This window comes from Zingiber officinale, chromosome 1A, assembly GCF_018446385.1.
Source record: "Zingiber officinale cultivar Zhangliang chromosome 1A, Zo_v1.1, whole genome shotgun sequence".
NCBI classification, from domain to species: Eukaryota; Viridiplantae; Streptophyta; class Magnoliopsida; order Zingiberales; family Zingiberaceae; genus Zingiber; species Zingiber officinale.
Window position 1 is genome coordinate 26,633,624 of NC_055987.1, and position 18,189 is coordinate 26,651,812.

Below are 18,189 nucleotides of genomic sequence, written 5' to 3' on the forward strand. Positions count from 1 at the left end.
ATGAAGTATGGCCAAACCATGCTTTCTCTCGCGATCGTGTCACAGTGTTCATCACTCATTCCCTGCTCACTCCAGAATGGAGCATGGCCTGGTCGTGCTCCTCACCACGGTCATGTCTGATTGAGCCACATATACTTCAATAGATTACAAGGAGAAAAAAATGATCAAAGGACAGTCCAATGTATGAAACTCCCGTCAATGTGAATTTTGAAGAAGGACTGAATCATATTGAGTCTATTGTACACAGTCTTACTTTATATTACAAGAGATTATTTCTATTGTTCAAATATGTGACCTTAAACAATAATTTTACTATTATGGCTCCCCTTCAAAGAGAAGATAATGATGATCATGGAAAAAGAATGTCTATCTTGGCTCTGAGATCCTTTCTCAAATGTTTGCCAAGGGTTGGCGTGCCCATGAAGAAAACCTTGTTTATTTTCTTGTAAGATACGGAGAATAAGGTGGGGCCTCCGAGTAGGGTAAAAGTCAAGGAGGCAGGCTGACATAGCAGCCAAAGTCAAAGAGGGGCCAATACTCAAGGTCAGCGCAGATAATCGTCCCGACCAAGAGGTCATCCGACCGGACCTTTGGGTCAGTCAGACCCTGAGCCCCTCAGTATTGATGAAACTCTAAACCGAATCAGTACCATCCAGAGTCAAGTCCTCTTCATCACTTGAGGATAGTACAGTTAACTATTTCGACTGAGTAATCTATCCGATCGGACCAATGGTCTGACTGGACAAATTGGACACTTGGGCCGACCGAACTCTGAGGCCAAACGAAGAGGCCAAGTGAAGGATGAGTTCCTAACAATATTCCTTAAATCCGACCTGGTTGCTCTTGCATGTGACAGTCGATCGTACTACAAGAGGGACTCGGTTGGTTTGTCTGCTAAGCATATTAAGCGCCTCGCAAGGATCGTCTGATCCACTTTTTGTGATCAGGGGATGGTCCACAATGTAATTGCGGCCGGATCGTAGACGCAATTGGGACGTAATTGGGTGCAATATCTCCCTCGATTCATCTTCTCATCTAGGTTATAGTTTGGGTTGGGGTGGACAACCAGAGGCCGTCGGCAATGGGCAGGTGGCCAGACTGTCAGGCGCCGAGCGAGGGAGGCCTCTGGCCGCCCACCCCAACCCAAACTATAACCTGGATGGAAAAGTGAATCAAGGAAGGGTCGCAACCAATTGCGATCAAATCGTGACATTGTGGATCATCCCCTGGTCCACAAAAAGTGGGCCAAAGGATCCGATCTCTTTCAATCCAACAATCTTACATTTCTTTTTGACGTTGTGTCACAGATGACAGAGAATATTCCATATATAAGTTGTATACTAAAAGCTTCCATCCTGTCAAACGCAGAGATATATTGCATATTCATTTTGAAAAATGTGTTAGAGTATCTATATGGTTTATTCTTTTTTTAAAAAAAATGCTTTAAGATTTGTGCATAAATAAATAATAACACTTTAAAAGAGGATCTCCATCTACAGACACAGTGAGGCTACGTAATTTTACGTATTCATAATTACTATTCATTCTACTGTTTATTGCCTTAAATTTGATCATTGAGTTTAATGTCATAGTACCTATGCCACGGATTTTTTTCCTGATCTAGTTGCTGATGTTCTTTTTAACACGTAGAATCGTTAGGAATTATTTTTTTTTAACTACGAGTCGATCAGTTAATATCAAAATTATATGCCCAGTGTCCCATCTTTCCCACTTAATTTGCGATAGGATCATTATAGAACACCACCTAAATTGCTCACCGCTGCGTCGACCCCCGCGTAGGTGAGCACATCAACCCCGAAGGATTTTAATCAAGAGTAAAAAAACACTACTGCTGTCGCTCTCTGACTTTGTTGAGCAAGGTGACTCGGTAGATGTGCAGCCTTCCACCATAAAATTTTGCATTTGAATGAATCGGTTTGGTTCGAGTTAGTGCAAGTTGTAACTAATTAGGTGTCAATTACTGGTGAGCTGTCTAAGCCGACCTTAGCGGAACGAGTCCACTTCAATCTTCTTAGAACATCCACGATAATGAATATAGAGATATTTAATTGATAATGTAAATATAAAAATTATAAATATTTAAAAATATATATATTTAATTTTATCATGATATATTTAAGCGATTCTTAATTTTTAAATCGTCTTATGTGAGTGCTTTTCGAATTATTTTAATAGTCGTTGAAAAATTTATATGAGACTCAATAGATCATCCCATTCAACATTACCCAATTTAGTTAATTATTTTTTCTTACTGTATGTGTATGCTTTCAATTAGCACCGATAAGTAATTTAAAACCTTGTATTAAGAAATCGTTAGCAAGAATAACGTAGGGTTAGGAAAATATATGACACATGTAGATCCATGCATTAGTTTGGGTGACATTTTAGGTATCAAGAGATCAGCACGTTGTCATCTCTCATTTGTCTTTTGTCATCTTATTTTTACATGAAATATATTATCCTAAGGAAAAAATAATTTTTAAAATTTAACTGTAAATGAATTAATCAATGAATCAAAATTAATTAATAAATATATTACTTAATTGATTAATAAAAAAGTTCCATTAAGAGCCCGCTTAAATCTCTAGCAGTTTTTTTATCAGGTTTTCCTTGTTGGTCGGGCTGCCTCTCGCCCGGCCCAAATAAAGCCTGCTTAAATAGTCGGCTAAAGATAATCATTTAAATTATATACGATTGTAATTAATTGTTTATTAAATAATAATATTTTAATATATTTTTTATAATTTAGAAAAAAACTCTTTGACCTTTTGATGAACCTTTTCATTTTTTTATTCAAATTACTCAATTCAATTTCTAAATTATACTTGTTTTTAACAGTGGAATTTGGAATGTTCTGGTATTGGAAGGTTGTTTTATTTTACAAGACGATTGACCATAAATATTAAATATCTAAGCGGTACAATAGAATCTTAAGAATTTCTTATTTTTTAGTAAGTCGATATCCCAAGAAAAATATATATAATAATAGCTCCACCATCAACGAGATTAAGAATATTTCAATAATCGAAAAGGTACGTCGAGTTTGACGAAATCCACATCACCATTGTCGAGCTACCTAAATAGATCTAACTGTTGGATCACTGCCGATTAGAGTGGTAAATAAGTTAAGTCGAATCCAGCTTTGATATGTTCAAATTTATTTGATAAAATAATTAAGACATGTTAAGTCAAATTTAAAATGAATCAAATTTTTATAGTTGTTCAAGTTTACCTTAGTTTATTTTACCGGTCCCTTGTGTAGACTCCACGAATATAGAGGGAGGTAAATGTAAGTACACAAGTCGTAGGCGCATGGTGGGATAAATCTCAGACAGTGACGGATCCAGGAATTTAAACATGGAGGAACGATCGTGATCTGAACAACGGACGATATCCTCTATCTGTACCAATGGAGCCCCATAATATTACGGGTTGCACCGCCGGCAAGGGGGGTGACTGCCGATGCCACCCCTTGGATTCGCCCCAAATCTCATGTCGTTAGTTCTTAAGAATATACCTTTGACCATTACGTCAGAGATAATAAGTGTGCACCGTCTGTGCTACGTCCTGAGGGCACTTGAGCTTGTTTGAAGTTTGACTTAAACTCAATTTATATAGATGTTATCGAGTTCTCAATTCAAATATGTATGATTGTTTGAAATTTTTATTTGTTTGATTAGTTATTTAGTTTGATAGTTAAAAATTATTTTTTTTATTTTATTATTTATTTAGTATATTGATAAAAAAATTATTAATGATATCATGATTCGTGAACATTATTCATAAATATTATTCAGAAATATTATTCACGTATGTTGTTCATGAATATTAATAAATTGAACACAAATATGTTCAAATTTATTTTTTTTAATTTAATCAATGTTCAAATTTATTTATTTAATTGATTTTATATATTTTGAACGAATATAAATAAATTATTATTAAATAAAATACCAAAGTTATTCATAGACAAACCTTTAGTTCATTACCGTCCTACTGCCGATCCATCCAGCAACGTGACTTTTACCATCGAAGGAACATTGATTTCTTGTAACCCCAGCATTGATTTCTTTTGTTTTAGTAGCGAAAACTATTTTGGTCTTCAGTTTCTGCAGCAGCTAATCAATATGCTTGTTTGGTCTCTGCAATACAAATGGAACGGTTTTCTAGCCGACACTTCAGCTTTACTTTACTTGTTGCATTATTTTCCATGCGAGAACCTTCAGAATACTAATAATTAATTCAGTGCCTGCCTGCCATACGGTGTCCAAGATTTGGCTGGCAGAGTTTCTACGATGATGACACTGAAAGACCATTATTTTCTGCTGCTCGATGTCAAATACCTTAATATATATACTGCTTGATGAGGCGAGCTTTGTCAAAATATTCTCACTGGAGTTTGAACTCATCGCGTATATTCTTGTGTTCTGGCACCTACCTCTGATTACTTTATTCTCGGCCATATTTTTCTTTTGTTATGTGGCAGAATTCAACACTTTTGTCTCATTTGTTAGCCTTTGACTTCATCTTGCTCAAATTAACCATCTATTTGTTCATTAAATGAGATTTGCCGTATGAATATCTTGCAGCAAAATAGTTGAATGGTGACTTTTTTTTGGCTGGACGTCTAGATTCGTAGTAGGAGAAACTAAGTTGTCATTCCAGTCATTCTCCATGTAATTAATCTTGCTTGATTTGTTTGAGTTTCTACTCCTCGATTCTTTCACATTACCGCTTGCTTTTAATCATTTGTAAAGTGCGATCGAGTTGACTAGTTTAATCGTTCCTGCAAAATGAATTGAATTTAAATAAATAGAAATGGCTCTTCTTTGTCCTGGAGAGTCACTGTTCTTGTAAGTTTCACCTACTCCATTTCTAGGGTGTCTTGGAAATCAGAATTATTCAGGTTGAACTGGTGAGAAATCTTAAATCTGGTCAAATTTACACTAATTCGGACTGTAATATGAACATATTATTTTTTGACGAATTGTTCATCCCCGATCGACAAGCCTTTATGCTTCTAAAAAAAAAGAGAAAGAAAAAAAGAAAAAGAAGAAAGCATTAATTTAATTTCTTTTGCCTCAAAGCTTCTTCTAGTTCTACATGCAGGCAGCTGCTAGCCGCCGGCGATGTAGAGACTCCGAGAATTCTGTTCCTTCTTCACACAGAAGCCATGCGATGCGGCGGCCCTCTGTCCGCACGACGGGCACATTGCCAGTGCACTATTTCTGCTCCTCAGCTCCTGTATCTCCTCCATAAGCTTTTGATTCTCTTCGCTTAGATTCTCGCACCGTTGCTTCAGGGATTTGTACTCCCCCTCTGTTTGCTTCAACTTCGTCCTGCATCATGCATAAATCGATGCTCTAATTAAGTTGCCTTCTCAAGGGCACGATGTTTAATTACAGAGATCAAGTATATATATATACCTTGCTCTTCTGTTCTGGAACCAGACTTCCACTTGCCTCGGCTGTATCTTTAGCTGACTGGCCAGTTCTTGCTTTTGTCTCTGCCAACATGTCGATCGTCATCTTTAGTCTGATTAACCTAATTGACATCCAACACAGGCAACAAAGTTACTACGCAGGTACTGACCAGGTTGAGGGTGCTGTGCTCAGTGAAGCTGTCTTCAAGGAACGCTAGTTGTTCTTTGCTGAGCCTTAGCTTCTTTCTCCGCGCTTCTTTACCATCGCCGGTCTCCGCGGCTTCACTGTCCTCTGACCTCGACGGGCTGCGCAGCCGTTTTCTGACTCGATCATCTCCCTCTCCGACCTGGTGGCGTGGAAACAGGGCGAAGCGATTATTGGGCGGCGTCTCTTCGCGGCCATGGCGCTTGTTAGACTTGAACTCGCCTCCGCCCAGTGAGAGGGCGAGGTTGGTGTTGCATCCATCATCCACTCGCATGATGGTTAGAGGGAGAGGGAGAGGGAGAGGGAGAGGTGAGCTCGTCGTTGCGGTTTAATATAGAGAGCCAAGCGTTGGAATAATAATTATTATTTCATTGGGGGAGCTTTTGAGAAGGTAAGTTACTTGGTCGGAAATGAAATCAAAGGTCAACGGTCCTCATTAAAGTCTCCACTGCAGTTTCCTAAGGGACTGCCCCCGTCACCCTCTGTAGATGGATCCTGAATGACTCGATATCAGAGTGATTTGGATACCATAAACATATTGTATGAGAATCCTAAGGGACTGTCCGTCCCAAGGGACTGGTCTACCTCGTTCATGATATAGAAGAAGGAAAATAACAAAGGAAAAATGGTACCTTACGCAATCCAGCCCTATCACTTTGGTATCTCCAACCTCCTAGTGGCCAGTGAGACGTGTTTGACTTCAACAGGTAACATTGGGTACGGCAGGCACCAAAGTTTTGACTTCTATACTAAGTTACATGAGGTTAGTGATGGATTAATTAGCTCTTAATGGTGTCATTAACATGTTACTCGTTTTATTCAGAGCAAAGATCCGAATTTGGCCTTGCTAACCGAGAATTTTTAAGTTTGGGAGGTGGCATTTTATATTCCAATTTAACTTTTTTAGGCAGCTCTTTTCAAAATATAAATGCCAAAGTTGAGAAGGAATGTGGGATGTGGGACAGAGGCATTAGCAAAAAGGTGAGCGGAGTAGGGATTGGGTTGTTGGAAAAATATGGGAATGAATTGATGACGGTTGACCAAATCTTTTAGGGAAGAGTTTAGTCAACTCGGCCATTGACTTCCTGAAGAAGGATTAGGATGGATGGATGGATCTTCTTTAAAATTGGAATGGCTGGGGAGTTGGAAGAGAAGGAACTGGTATTTATTTCTTTAAAATTAATTTGGAGTATTCTATAAATTTATGACAAAAAAATTAAGGTTCATTTAACAATTTGAATTTCAGCTTCCCAGCTGAAGTTGAGCATTCGAATAACCACGAACGCAATTTTTCAGGCTAAACTTTAAGTGTTTACACCCCCTGACAACTCGTCCAGAGATAACAAATATAAAAGTGTAAAATGTTAAAAAGAAGAATTATTGAATAGCAGTCAAGGTTTTTATCATTCATAAGATCACAAGGGCATCGATCCTTAAATTCAAAAAGCCTTAGAACATCCGAGTCCTGATTAACTAACGTCGGAACATTGATCCACGTTCTCATTTAAGATCTTTTGTGTCAATACCTAGAAGAGTCTGAAGCTTTCCACTTTCATATGCCTCGACAGTATCTGAAAAGCATTAAGAACCACGATTCGAATGTAAATGAGAAAACAAATCATATGTTGATTGTTGTAAATTGTAAACAAAGGTAAATGAGCGTATTTACCATCAGAACCGCCTAAATGCTTCCCATGGATGAACACTTGAGGCACGGTACGCCTACCAATAAACTCAGACAAGGCATCTTGGATCTCAGGGCCATCATCTGTTAGTAGCTACAATAGTAAGTGGCAAACTAAAGAAGGTAAAAAGTTAAACATTGGGATTGCTCCCATTTGTGGTTAGCTAAATATGTGCAAAGCATCAATGCAAACTCAAAAAAGGATAGGGAGTGCAAACTGCAAAGCTTATTCTCTCTAACTTTGGGTCCAAGAAAGGCTGAGCATACATCCTTCTTGGGCAAGTCTGAACATTTGGTCTGTGCTTTGATTGCAAAAGTATGAGTGAATGGCACTCGTGACACAGATTGTTTTTCAAAAAAGAAAAGCACCTAACAAACTGCAAAAGAAACAACCTAACAATCTAGTCATTGTTTTGGATAGTGTACGAGACTTGTGGTGTAAAGAAAAACACACACGTTATATTTAATAAAAATAATCAACAAATCTTGCTGGTATCATTCATTGAGATTCAAAATAAATGAGTTTTAAAATGTAAAAGGAATGATTGAATTTGAGCTTTTTTGACCACCTAACATTTTCTTATGCATTTTATATTTTGCTAGATGGTCCCATTGTGGTTTTGAGGCATAAATGTGTGGATTTCTTTAGTGTACAATATTTGAATCCCGGTCCCATTTTCCTCATATAGAACTATATGTACCTTCTAATTTCATGAATACCTAATTTATCATATAGTAGGGCATAGATGAGTAAATGTTAACAAAAAGGTAAAGTTAAGAGATGAAAGTTAATGAGCAAACCTCTTTGATCCAACTCCACAACAAAAGGATCCTTTCCCAGTTCCTTAAAAACACCTTTTGCTCTTCTGCAGTACCTGCAAACCAAAATGCAAACAGGAAAGTATGTCAGTGGTGAACTAAATCCATATGAGTCTCTGAAACTAACATCACATTGAGGGAAGTAGCTAACTAACTATTGCATTCCAATCCATGGCATCTTTACTGCATTTATACTACTGTGATCCCATAATTTCACAAGAAAACTATATTGAAGCATTACACTTATAAAGAATGTTAAAGTCATTTTTTCTGGGCATAATAACCATGCTGAAAGCTTTGTAAATGATTCAGTTAATACTTCATAATCACAATGCTAATCAATAGGTCAGTTTCCCACAACCAACCAAGACATCAACTTAGTAGATTACGAGCCTTAATATTGATAAGAGACATTTTACAAACACAAAATATGGTCAGGAAAATATAGCCGGAAATTTAGCTGGGTCATGATATTCCAATTTTAACAATTATATTTGAATTCTAGACATTCTAAAAAACAACCAACAGTTTTCAGCTAACTGCTATGTTAACTTGCTAAAAAGGCACATTGACATCAATATCTAATTTGAACAACGAATAGCATAAGATCAAGTCCTAGCAGGTACACAAGTCATTAAAAACAAAGAAGTCTTAACTGTTAACTCATAAGTGGCTTCAGTGAACTCCCCTTGTTGGAATCTGACATTTAGATAAATAAACGCATAGTTGCTAGATGTACATATCGATGTAAAACTCCCTAATCCGTCATTGGCGAAAACCTAATCAAGCATCCAGAACGCATGCTAATGTTCATGCAAGCAATTTTTTTTTTACCACTATAACAAATTACAATTGCGGCATCCAAAATTAGCTTACTGAGGATGACGACTACCCCCAATTGCAAGCCCTAGATCATGAATCACCGTTTCTAGTAAATCAACATATAAAAAGCTCAAATGAACAAGAAACTGAGCAAGAAATAGCAATATTCAAGAACAAATAACAAGACTTCTATGTAAAACGTTTTTTTTTTTAAAAACGAACAAAGTAATCATTGATCATGAAGAAACATCCCACACCGTACAACACATAGGGCAAAGCAATTAGCTTCATGCCACAAATTAGGGTTTCGAGGGAACAAGTGAGAGACGAATTTACGGGCAGTAAGACTTGGAGAAGATGACAACGTCGTGCTTCTTGACGGTCTTCTTGATAAAAGACAATTTTTTGGCGTCGGAAGCGTCCGACAAGACGAGGAGAGCCACCACCGAGAGCGCCGCCAGTGCCATCACTCCTATCCGCCAGCCGATCGCTGCCATAGTCCTGATCGCTAAGCTACGCCTCCCCGATTCCCGATCTCGATCTGGACGCAAATTGGCTTGAGGCGAATCAAATTTAATTAAAGGTAGATTGTGAAAAGGTTAATTTACCGTACCCTACTTTACAAAAACACGCACATAACTTTAATATTTACTAAAAACACACCGATTTACCATTTTTCTTTATTGACAAAAAAATAATAAAATCGTTAAAGAAATTAAGAAACCCCAGCGAAAGCGCGATCATTTGCGCCCGCAGCCCGCACGCAAGCTCAGTGTTGTGAAATCACAGCCGCCCGATCCAAATTTATTCAATTAATCTTGAAAATAGACTTTATTATTATAATTATTTTTTTGATAATTCAATTTTTTATATTTTCAAACTAATTAATTCTTATATTAACTGACTTGACTTTACTAGGGGTGTAAATAAGTCAAGCCGCTCGTGAACTATTCGAAACTCGATTCGATAAAAGTTCGTTTAAGCTCGTTTAATAAAGCTCGTTAAGATAAACAAATCAAGTTCAAGCTTCACAATATTCGGCTCGTTAGCTCGTGAGCATGTTCGTTAAGCTCATGAATCAACTTTTAAATAAAAAAAATAATAATTTTGATATTGAATTTATAGATTTTATACTCTACTTATGAAAAACATAGACAAATATATTAAATTTATTTATTAGAATAAAATTATAAATTTTAATAAGAATATTATAATTTATATTTATTAAGCTCGTTTAGGCTCGATAAAAACTCGAATAAGCTCGTGAGTCATGAATATATTCGTTAAATAAAACTCGAGCTCGGTTCGATTATAAACGAGTCAAACTCAAATATCCAAAAGTTCAGCTCGACTCGGCTCGATTACACCCCTAACCCCTACTTCGAGATTAAACCAAGAATATGTTGAATCACTGAAATATTATTATTGATGTGGTAAAAAATAATTCATTCATTCTAACATCTTCGACAACATGTTTCTAAGCTAACGTGAAGAAAGAAAATGTCATGTTGATGCACCCTATCTTAGGGCAAATAAACTTTATATTTGTCTAATAGCCAAGTGATGACATCAAAATCACTACTGGGCCATAATTGCCTGTGAAAATATGACTAATACATAGATGAGCTTACTACACCACTATTATAATTTTGGAGCCGCTGAGGGTGATTTATAATTTTACAATTACTATTTGATAATATTTTTTCAGGCGCTCTAGAATCATTGACTTCTGATTAGATATAGATAGATAAATTATGAAAATATTTTCCCTTAACCAGTTTTTTTCATGTAAAAATTAAAGTACCTAATAAAATATTTTACACCATTTAAAATTAATTCCATCCCATATTAAAATAACCACCCCTACATAATTACAAGTATACCAATCATTAGGAGCTATTAGTCCTCTTAGTCATGATTTTATGATCAATTATATTTTCATGAGCCTATTTTAGTTCTAGTGGTGTTGCGAATGCACATAGAATGGAAAGAGACAAAAGTTATTCCAAAAGCTTTTATTTTATTTTTTAAATAATATTTTATGAGAAAGAAAAATGATATTTTTTTTAAAAATAAATAAATAAATATACCTTTTAATAAATATAAAAGTTAAGTATATGTTTTAGATATTTTTCAAATTTGGGTACCTAAAACTAAACCTAATACCAGTTTATAAAACTTTGCGAGTTTACCAAGCCAAATACCAATTTTTAAAATTAATAAATTATTATATTTTAAAAAATAGTACATATATAATATTAAAATGATGATATAATTCCATATCTAATTGGCATTAATCAGCAATTTTACCACGGTCACTCACCAATATCCCGTCAGTTAACCGACAACTAACATCATTCATCCACCCATTTGCTAGAATGGATAGACATCAACTTCTGACGGACATAGACGCATGTTCAAAGAAAAAAAAAAGACTTATCCCATCCTTAGCCACTCGATAGGTCATGGGAAGCAAGACGAATAATGCATGCTTTAAGGAGCAAGGTAAAGAACAAATACCAAGTGATGTTCTTTCTTTCTATGAAGGGCCGATTGTATTCTAAAAGGATGATAATATTACCAAGCCAATCTAAAATACCAGGATACAGAAAATGGAAAATACTAATGAAAAATTTATGAAACGAGTATAAAATTTAATATTAAAGTTTTCTCAAATAATTAATGTCTTTGCATCTCTCTGAAAAGCAAAAACTATCGAGTTTACTTGGCTGATATTTGCTTTTCAGTGACAAATAACCAGTTAAGCACATCATTCAATAGACTCACAATCACACAGAGAAAAAAAAATTAAGGGTATAAACTGAAGACACTATACATTGTTCAAACTTGAGAGAGCCGTGAGAAATAAATAATAATTTCATTAATCCAAATGTTGGCATGCTGGTTTTTTATGCTAGCATCACCAAGCAAAACAAAAGTTCTCGTTGAAACAACCCAACTGATAATATATTGGAGAAAACAAATGTACCGAACAATACACACTGAACAATTATATGGACCTGATGTTTTCTTTCAGTGCAATAAAATCTCATTCGAGTCTAAATAACATATTGGCTATGTCAAACACCAGGAGAAGAACATAAATAGAATGGCATCAACTAATAAAAGAGGGAAAAATATATCTTCTTGCACAAGACAATGCACTAACGAAGCATGCACAAGAATGTAGAATACAGGCTCATATCAGAACTAACGACTTTCAGTTTAAATTTTTAAACTATATTTCTTTCAATCTGAGCAGGAAAGATATAGAGAATTTTGGATGGAATTAAATTCCCTCCAAGTGTTCTTTGCTTTCTTCTTAGTAAATAAGAGAAATTGATAAATCTTCTCCTTTCTTATCCCTAGATAACACAAAGATTCTAGTCCAAACAATGTACAGGCGAAAATTAGTTGAGAGGCTCAAAAAGAACTAACCTTTAACTGCAGAAACCACATTTAAAAGGGATAACATGAAGAGAAATAATAACAAGACACCTAAAGCATTATATGTCAAGAAAATTAAACAGGATTGTAAACTAAATTGAGACAACTTTCATTTGTCAAAGTGCAATTACATAGTGCAATATACATGAAATTTTCACTAACATTTCATACGATCCAAACGACAACAAATTACTTCTTTTAATTTGGACTGTTCAACAAGCACTTCAAAGGCTTGATTTAATGCAGTATGTACATATCAAGTTGACCAATTATAGCTTCGATTAAGTAATCTATACAGGGAAGAAGTCATACAAAGCCGAAACTCTCATGATTGAAAGATTAAAAACCACAGTCAGACTATAGGAATGTTGTCAAAGGTGAAGCCTTTATAACCCTGGTACGCGTAATACGCTATCCTCGTGTAGTAAAACCCTGGCAGGAACAGCACCGATCCCAGTATCGCAAAGAAAACCCCTAAACCGTCCATCCATCCAAATCCAACCCACAGGGATCAGAAATTAGTTGAAACAAAACAAGAAAATAGAATGATAGCAAGAAAAGGAAATTCACCGTGGGCGCGATCGCCGCCGATGCGGTTGGCGGCCATGATTAAGCCGACGACGATGGAAACGGAGCCGAAGACGAGGAGGGATACGGCGAATGCAATCTCCTTGACAGGCGGGCGGTTCTGGATGGCACGGCTGGTGTCTCCCATGAAGATGTCCTCGTCGGAGATGGAGAAGGCGTGATCAACGTAGGCCATGACCGCGAGTTTCTTCCTCAAATCGACTAGGGTTTTCTAAGGAGAGATCAGAGAGAGAGAGAGAGGAAGCGAAGCAATTGATGGGGTGAACGGCGATTCGGAGAGCTGCTCGTCGTCTATTTCTCCTGCGAGGGGGTAGAAACTTGGTGAAGGAGGCAGGCCGGAACGGATGGGTGGTTTAATAAATCAGCGACGTACCCGAAATTGGAATTAGATCGGTCCATTGGATCATGGATCTGACCCGGTCAAGGTCTGGGTATGACCGGATCTCACTTCCCCCAGAATTCAAATGGATCAATCCGTCCAATTAAATATTAATGGAAATAACAAGGACGCCATTTATTTTTTTATTTACAATTTTTTTCCCGAGAATATATATACTTCACGATTTATGCTGACTGAAAATTTTTCATTAGACCAAATCGATTAATTAAATTGAATATCTAATGCCAATTTAAAAAAAAGATAATAATAAAAAACAGCGATTTGAAAGTACCTGCTGATCTATTAAAATTAATTTTAAGTATCAACGAGTCAACGCCGCAGTGAGATCGAATTCACATTAAGTATTTGCTTTACCACGCCACAATAGCGAATTTACAACCAAAAAAAAAAAATCTTTAAATGGACATGCAACTAAAAAAATACTGAACTCCTAAACTACCCGCTGTGAACGCTTCCCGTTTAATCTTGATAACTAATAGAAAACTCCCATAGCACCGAACCGATTATCCCAGACTCAACGTTACCCAACATTACCCAACCTGATTAATTTTTTTTTTATCATGCCACAATGAGATCTAACTTTGATGTCACAGTTTGATAATCACAATCTTGGACCATCCTCAAAAGGGTAGTTTTATAACGATAGATAATGTACAGTATATTAAGTTCCATCCGGGAGTAAGCACAGAAGATCTTACGTATCACATTTGGAAATATTTTACCATTGTTTTTACCACTGGGAGTATTTTTATTGTGGGGGTGGCACCAAAGAGCTTCTTCTCCCATCTCATTAAGCATTACAACGGAAATGGAGTGATTCAGTATTGGAATATAGACACTAATCAACGGGAGAGAGCCTGCATAACAAGAGAAACGATTTAGTTTGGGAACCTTAAGAACAAGCCACTTGCAGTTCACATTTATAGAGCTTAGGCAGTGAATAAATGGGTATTCCATCAATATATTGCACTCGAACGCAATATTTATAAATGCAAAAGGAGTAATTTCATGGCAGTTCTCTGGTTCGTCATATATAACAAAAGCACTCACCTCAGATGAAGAATGTTAGGAGGTAACAGTTAGCTTTCTTCATCATCCGATTTGACATTGGTCCTCTCTTGGCTCTCCTTTCTTGGATGTAGAGATGTCCCTGTAGTTCACAAAAGGTACATGAATACTAAATTATAACCAAAGGCAAGTTCTATGGTAAATAAAGACTTCACTTTATTGTCTTTTTTAAAGTAGTCGAACAATCTATGAGCTTTTGCCTTTGGACTAATTTTTAAAGCATAGGTGGATATTAATTGGCTCAATCAAAGGGCTAAACCAGTATCTGGAATAGAAATATTTCCAGGAATGTTAAATCATGACTTCTTCTGTAATTTAATTAAAATTTATCTTAAAAAGTTAATCACTTTAAACAAGTTTCAAGTGCTAAAATTTGAAACAATGAAGCATGTACATCAGTTTGTTAGTCTGGTTTCGATATTGTGGCATCATTCATCCTCCTCCATATTTAACTCACACATGGATGTTGTATCATTCATCCTCCTCCATATTTAACGCATATGCGGATGTTGTATCATTCGTCCCCCTACATATTTAACTCACACATGGATGGCATAGCAAAAGAAAGCTTTCAGTGTTCCCCATAGATAAGAGAAGTATATATACTACACCTAAAATATACCAAATGGTAAAAAGGATAACATATGCTTCATCATACAAACTTCAAATAAAAGTATAATGGAAATATAAATAAAATTAAAACTCAGATAAAAACAGTACACCTAGTAGGATAAGACTTGATTGTTGTTGTAGAATATAAACAATCCCAAGTAATAAAAAAAAACCTCTTTCAGTAATACTAATTGTTGAACGGCATAAACTAAAAAGGGAAATTTAGCATTAATAAACAAAAGAGAGAGCTTAGTGTAAAAAGAGAAATTAGATGTGGACCCACAGTTTTTATATAAATCAAGAAAACATTCAATTATCCAACATGTAGATGGACGACAATTTTACAAAACTTGAAAACTTCAGAATTTAAGATCCGACATTTTTGTAAGCTAACATGCATATGATGGCAGCAAAACAAGAGAAACTAGAACTATATTTTCCAAATCCATACAATATAACCGAAGTTATTCATGCTCTTCATTAGTGCATTAGTTACAGTAATAAGAAATTTATTCTGCCAAGTCCATCCACCTTGCATTTTCGCCATCTAGGAATGAGCAATATCTATATGCCCTGATATGTACCCATCAAAACAATACAGGATTCGTAAGATGCAATATAAAAAATGCATAAAAGAAAATGTAAAAGAGGGTGTATATGGTTCAATATGTAGCTATGTCGGTGGAAAGAAATAAACCTATGTAAAAGAGAATAAAGGGTATATAAAATTAACAGAAGCTCTACTAAACTTCTGAGTTCAAGATGTTTTTATTCTCTCAGGACTCCTCTCAATATAATGAAAAGCACAGGATGTCATTTCAGAATTTTGAAAATATCAAATGAACACTCTTATTTAAAAAACAAATTCTAATAATTATTATTTCTCCATTCTTGTATTTTGGTCAAAATTCATAAATTTAATATTTCAATTTTATTCACAGATATCCGATTTTCCTCTTATATTATATATGTTTTCTCTACAATAATCAAGAGTAGCCTTCTAATCTTAAAATTTTATCACTATTTTGTATGAGCAAAGTCTTCTTCATCTTATTTGGGAAAACCCACAGCCCATCAATGAGCAAAAGCTTCACTGACATATGGAATAAGAAGTATGATGGGCAAAATTTCCTTGTACAACCATGGTTTTGACTAGTAACGATAAGCTTTTCATGCCAATCCATGCCAGTTTCAATTGATGTGCAGAATGGTAAGTTTCACTATGTCAAAGTGGCCACTATATCTTGTACGTGGTGACTCCAAGCCACTATATGTTACTTTGCATGCTCATTGTACTTTGTGTTTATCATTTACATACATATCTTATCTAAAACATTGTTTTAGATTTATTACAGTCTGCAAATCAACCCTTTCTTGGTAGTTTGACAATTATATTCTTCTATTTCAGTTTGTGTGTGTGTGTGTGTGTTAAAAAATTCTTTGTTAAATACATTATTGTGTTGATCTATTATTTTGCTTTATTGCAACACTCATTTGTTACTTCTTTTAGAAAAAAATAAATTCCTACCCCAGGAGCTATAATGCAACAACAGGGCATTCAAATTATCACCCAAGCACCCACAATTCGATCCCAGCTACGACGAATTTGCAGGAATTTTTTTTCCAAATGAGGCTCGCAACCAAAGGATGCTGGGATTTCTAGCCGCCCGCCATGAATACTTCCAATTTAGCCTGGTGGTCAGTGGGAAAATTCTTTGGGATCGGGCCGGTCACCCAGGACCAATCAATGAGGCTAACTGAGTTTATCATTTTTTTAAGAAAAAAAAATCCCAACTGATTAAGAAACGTATCCAACTTTTTCCATTTTAATAGGCTAAGATAAAAAAATCTCACAAGAAATTTAAATCCATAAATTTGAGGAAATTTTATTTACCTCTAGTGCATTTTGGAGAGCTGTTATTTTCTCATTTGTCTCACTTATTAGTAACGTTTCAAAAAACCTATGCAGATAATTTGAGGCTGGTCAATTATATAGCACAAGTGGAATATTGAGGGTGTGGTTGATAAATATAACATAAATAGAACAACAAATATTTATTAATGCCATCTAATTCATGCTTCCCATAAAATGATATATATCAACCATATAACGCAAAACACATAAAATACAATAATCAATACACAATGTATAGATCATATATAATAGTATTCATAGAATTACCATCTAAGTGTTTATGACTTGACAGGTTTCAAACTGCCAATAGGATAGAAAGGGATATCAAGTCAAATTGAGTTGGTCAAAAATGAATCAAGTAAGATAACTTAAAACATAAGCTATATGCGATCATAGGTGGTTGCTATGCAGTTCCCTTCAAAACCCGCTTGTGTGGTCTTTTTATGAAAAACTTGGTTGTTTATAAGTATAAAATGATGTATAACTTTTGCACCCAGTAATTCCTGGTCTTGAATGATAAAATTACTCCAAGAAAGATGAACTGGATCTCAAAAATCCAATACATTAATCAAGAATCAACTGCACCCTCAAAAACTTGAACTTTAGAATACAAAGGCAGCGAATCTATCAGAGCCAGTTCAAAATAAGAGACAGAAAATGGCTTGTTTCCTTACCTCCAACAAAATAGGCAGAAGAGGGCCAGCCACGAGCGGTAGTGAAGGACATCATCTCCTCATCCGTCATTGGATTGGTGAGACTGCTGATGAACTCCACCACCCCGCGGTGGCGCCCGTGGTGGCGCCTGCGGGGCGGCACCCAGTAGGAGGAGCCAGGGACAAAAGGAAGCCAATCGGGAGCAGATCTACGGACTATAATGGCACGGATGGCGTCCTCGAGTCGGCGCATACCCAGAACCTCCACCTCCGACGAGGAACCATCCGCGTCGACCTCCAGTTCAAAAAGCTGCACCTTCTGGGGACGGCTGGAGAAGCGGCGGAGGTTGAGGACGACCGAGGCTCGAGATCGGCTGACGAGGCCGCAGGACGAGGCCGTCAAGGCTCCGGCTAGGGTTCCGGCGTTGAGAAATCGAGTCATGAAGAGGAATTGAAGCGGAATTATGCGACTTATCAGCTCAAGTATTTTTCTCTTTTATGATTAAATGAGAAAATAAAAATTAAAACATCGA

The 18,189-nt window shown here is 36.1% G+C and overlaps 4 protein-coding genes across 5 annotated transcripts; all 4 read right to left on the reverse strand.

The window, feature by feature from the left end:
• Positions 1 to 4,923: 4,923 nt before the first annotated feature.
• Positions 4,924 to 6,104, reverse strand: LOC122001502 (homeobox-leucine zipper protein HOX11-like). The gene is made up of 3 exons (XM_042556278.1): positions 5,614 to 6,104; positions 5,448 to 5,527; positions 4,924 to 5,360 (listed from the first exon to the last, which is right to left on the reverse strand). Exons 1-3 carry the CDS (start codon positions 5,920 to 5,922, stop codon positions 5,138 to 5,140), a joined length of 612 nt encoding a protein of 203 aa, XP_042412212.1. The 5' UTR covers positions 5,923 to 6,104; the 3' UTR covers positions 4,924 to 5,137.
• Positions 6,105 to 6,997: 893 nt separating this feature from the next.
• On the reverse strand, positions 6,998 to 9,543 carry LOC122021565 (glutaredoxin-C8-like). The gene is made up of 4 exons (XM_042579685.1): positions 9,310 to 9,543; positions 8,134 to 8,207; positions 7,318 to 7,416; positions 6,998 to 7,219 (listed from the first exon to the last, which is right to left on the reverse strand). The coding sequence occupies exons 1-4, from the start codon at positions 9,468 to 9,470 to the stop codon at positions 7,149 to 7,151; spliced, it is 405 nt and encodes a 134-aa protein (XP_042435619.1). The 5' UTR covers positions 9,471 to 9,543; the 3' UTR covers positions 6,998 to 7,148.
• Positions 9,544 to 12,532: 2,989 nt separating this feature from the next.
• On the reverse strand, positions 12,533 to 13,446 carry LOC122021589 (transmembrane protein 230-like). Its single transcript, XM_042579716.1, has 3 exons — positions 13,382 to 13,446; positions 12,991 to 13,308; positions 12,533 to 12,894 (listed from the first exon to the last, which is right to left on the reverse strand). The coding sequence occupies exons 2-3, from the start codon at positions 13,181 to 13,183 to the stop codon at positions 12,773 to 12,775; spliced, it is 315 nt and encodes a 104-aa protein (XP_042435650.1). The 5' UTR covers positions 13,184 to 13,308; positions 13,382 to 13,446; the 3' UTR covers positions 12,533 to 12,772.
• Positions 13,447 to 14,006: 560 nt separating this feature from the next.
• Positions 14,007 to 18,150, reverse strand: LOC122021574. 2 transcript variants are annotated; one of them, XM_042579698.1, is made up of 3 exons: positions 17,678 to 18,150; positions 14,459 to 14,558; positions 14,007 to 14,265 (listed from the first exon to the last, which is right to left on the reverse strand). In XM_042579698.1, exons 1-2 carry the CDS (start codon positions 18,096 to 18,098, stop codon positions 14,488 to 14,490), a joined length of 492 nt encoding a protein of 163 aa, XP_042435632.1. In that variant the 5' UTR covers positions 18,099 to 18,150; the 3' UTR covers positions 14,007 to 14,265; positions 14,459 to 14,487. The 2 variants fall into 2 exon arrangements, with proteins under 2 accessions (XP_042435632.1, XP_042435639.1); XM_042579705.1 differs by lacking the exons at positions 14,007 to 14,265; positions 14,459 to 14,558 and adding an exon at positions 14,598 to 15,661.
• Between the last annotated feature and the right edge of the window lie 39 nt (positions 18,151 to 18,189).